The sequence below is a fragment of the Myotis brandtii genome, unplaced genomic scaffold (assembly GCF_000412655.1).
Source record: "Myotis brandtii unplaced genomic scaffold, ASM41265v1 scaffold185, whole genome shotgun sequence".
NCBI lineage: Eukaryota > Metazoa > Chordata > Mammalia > Chiroptera > Vespertilionidae > Myotis > Myotis brandtii.
In genome coordinates this window covers 5,941,791-5,942,102 of record NW_005356870.1, presented here as the reverse complement: position 1 = coordinate 5,942,102, position 312 = coordinate 5,941,791, and the positions used below count along the sequence as shown (strand labels likewise).

The 312-nt window shown below is 65.4% G+C and overlaps 1 protein-coding gene across 1 annotated transcript in view; it reads right to left on the bottom strand.

Moving 5' to 3' along the window:
- Window positions 1-312, bottom strand: part of LOC102258102 (tyrosine-protein kinase SgK223) — a 48,290-nt gene that overhangs the window by 760 nt on the left and 47,218 nt on the right. The window contains exon 7 of the mRNA XM_005864093.2: window positions 3-308. Within this exon, the coding sequence (XP_005864155.2) occupies window positions 3-308 (306 nt within the window). The remainder of the gene's footprint in view (window positions 1-2; window positions 309-312) is intronic.

Genomic DNA, 312 nt, shown 5'->3' with positions numbered 1-312 from the left:
AGAGGGACAGGGTGGGCAGGGGCGGCAGGTCCTCCCGCCGGTAGTCCTGCTCCCACAGCTGGGCCCGCACCTCGAACGGGTTGGGCTGGTGCAGCAGCTCGTAGATGAGGATGCCTGTTTGGAACTCATCGAACTTGCTGTACTGGGAGGCAGACACGATCTCGGGGGCCAGCCGGGCCTGGCTCTTTTTCTGCTGCAGGTTGGCGGTGCCACCCGGCTTCTGCTTGGCCTTCAGGAAGTTGCTGATAATGAGCCGGGGCAGGTGCTTCTCACTGGGCACCCCCTCACAGGTGGGGGCCGTTGGGGGGCTGG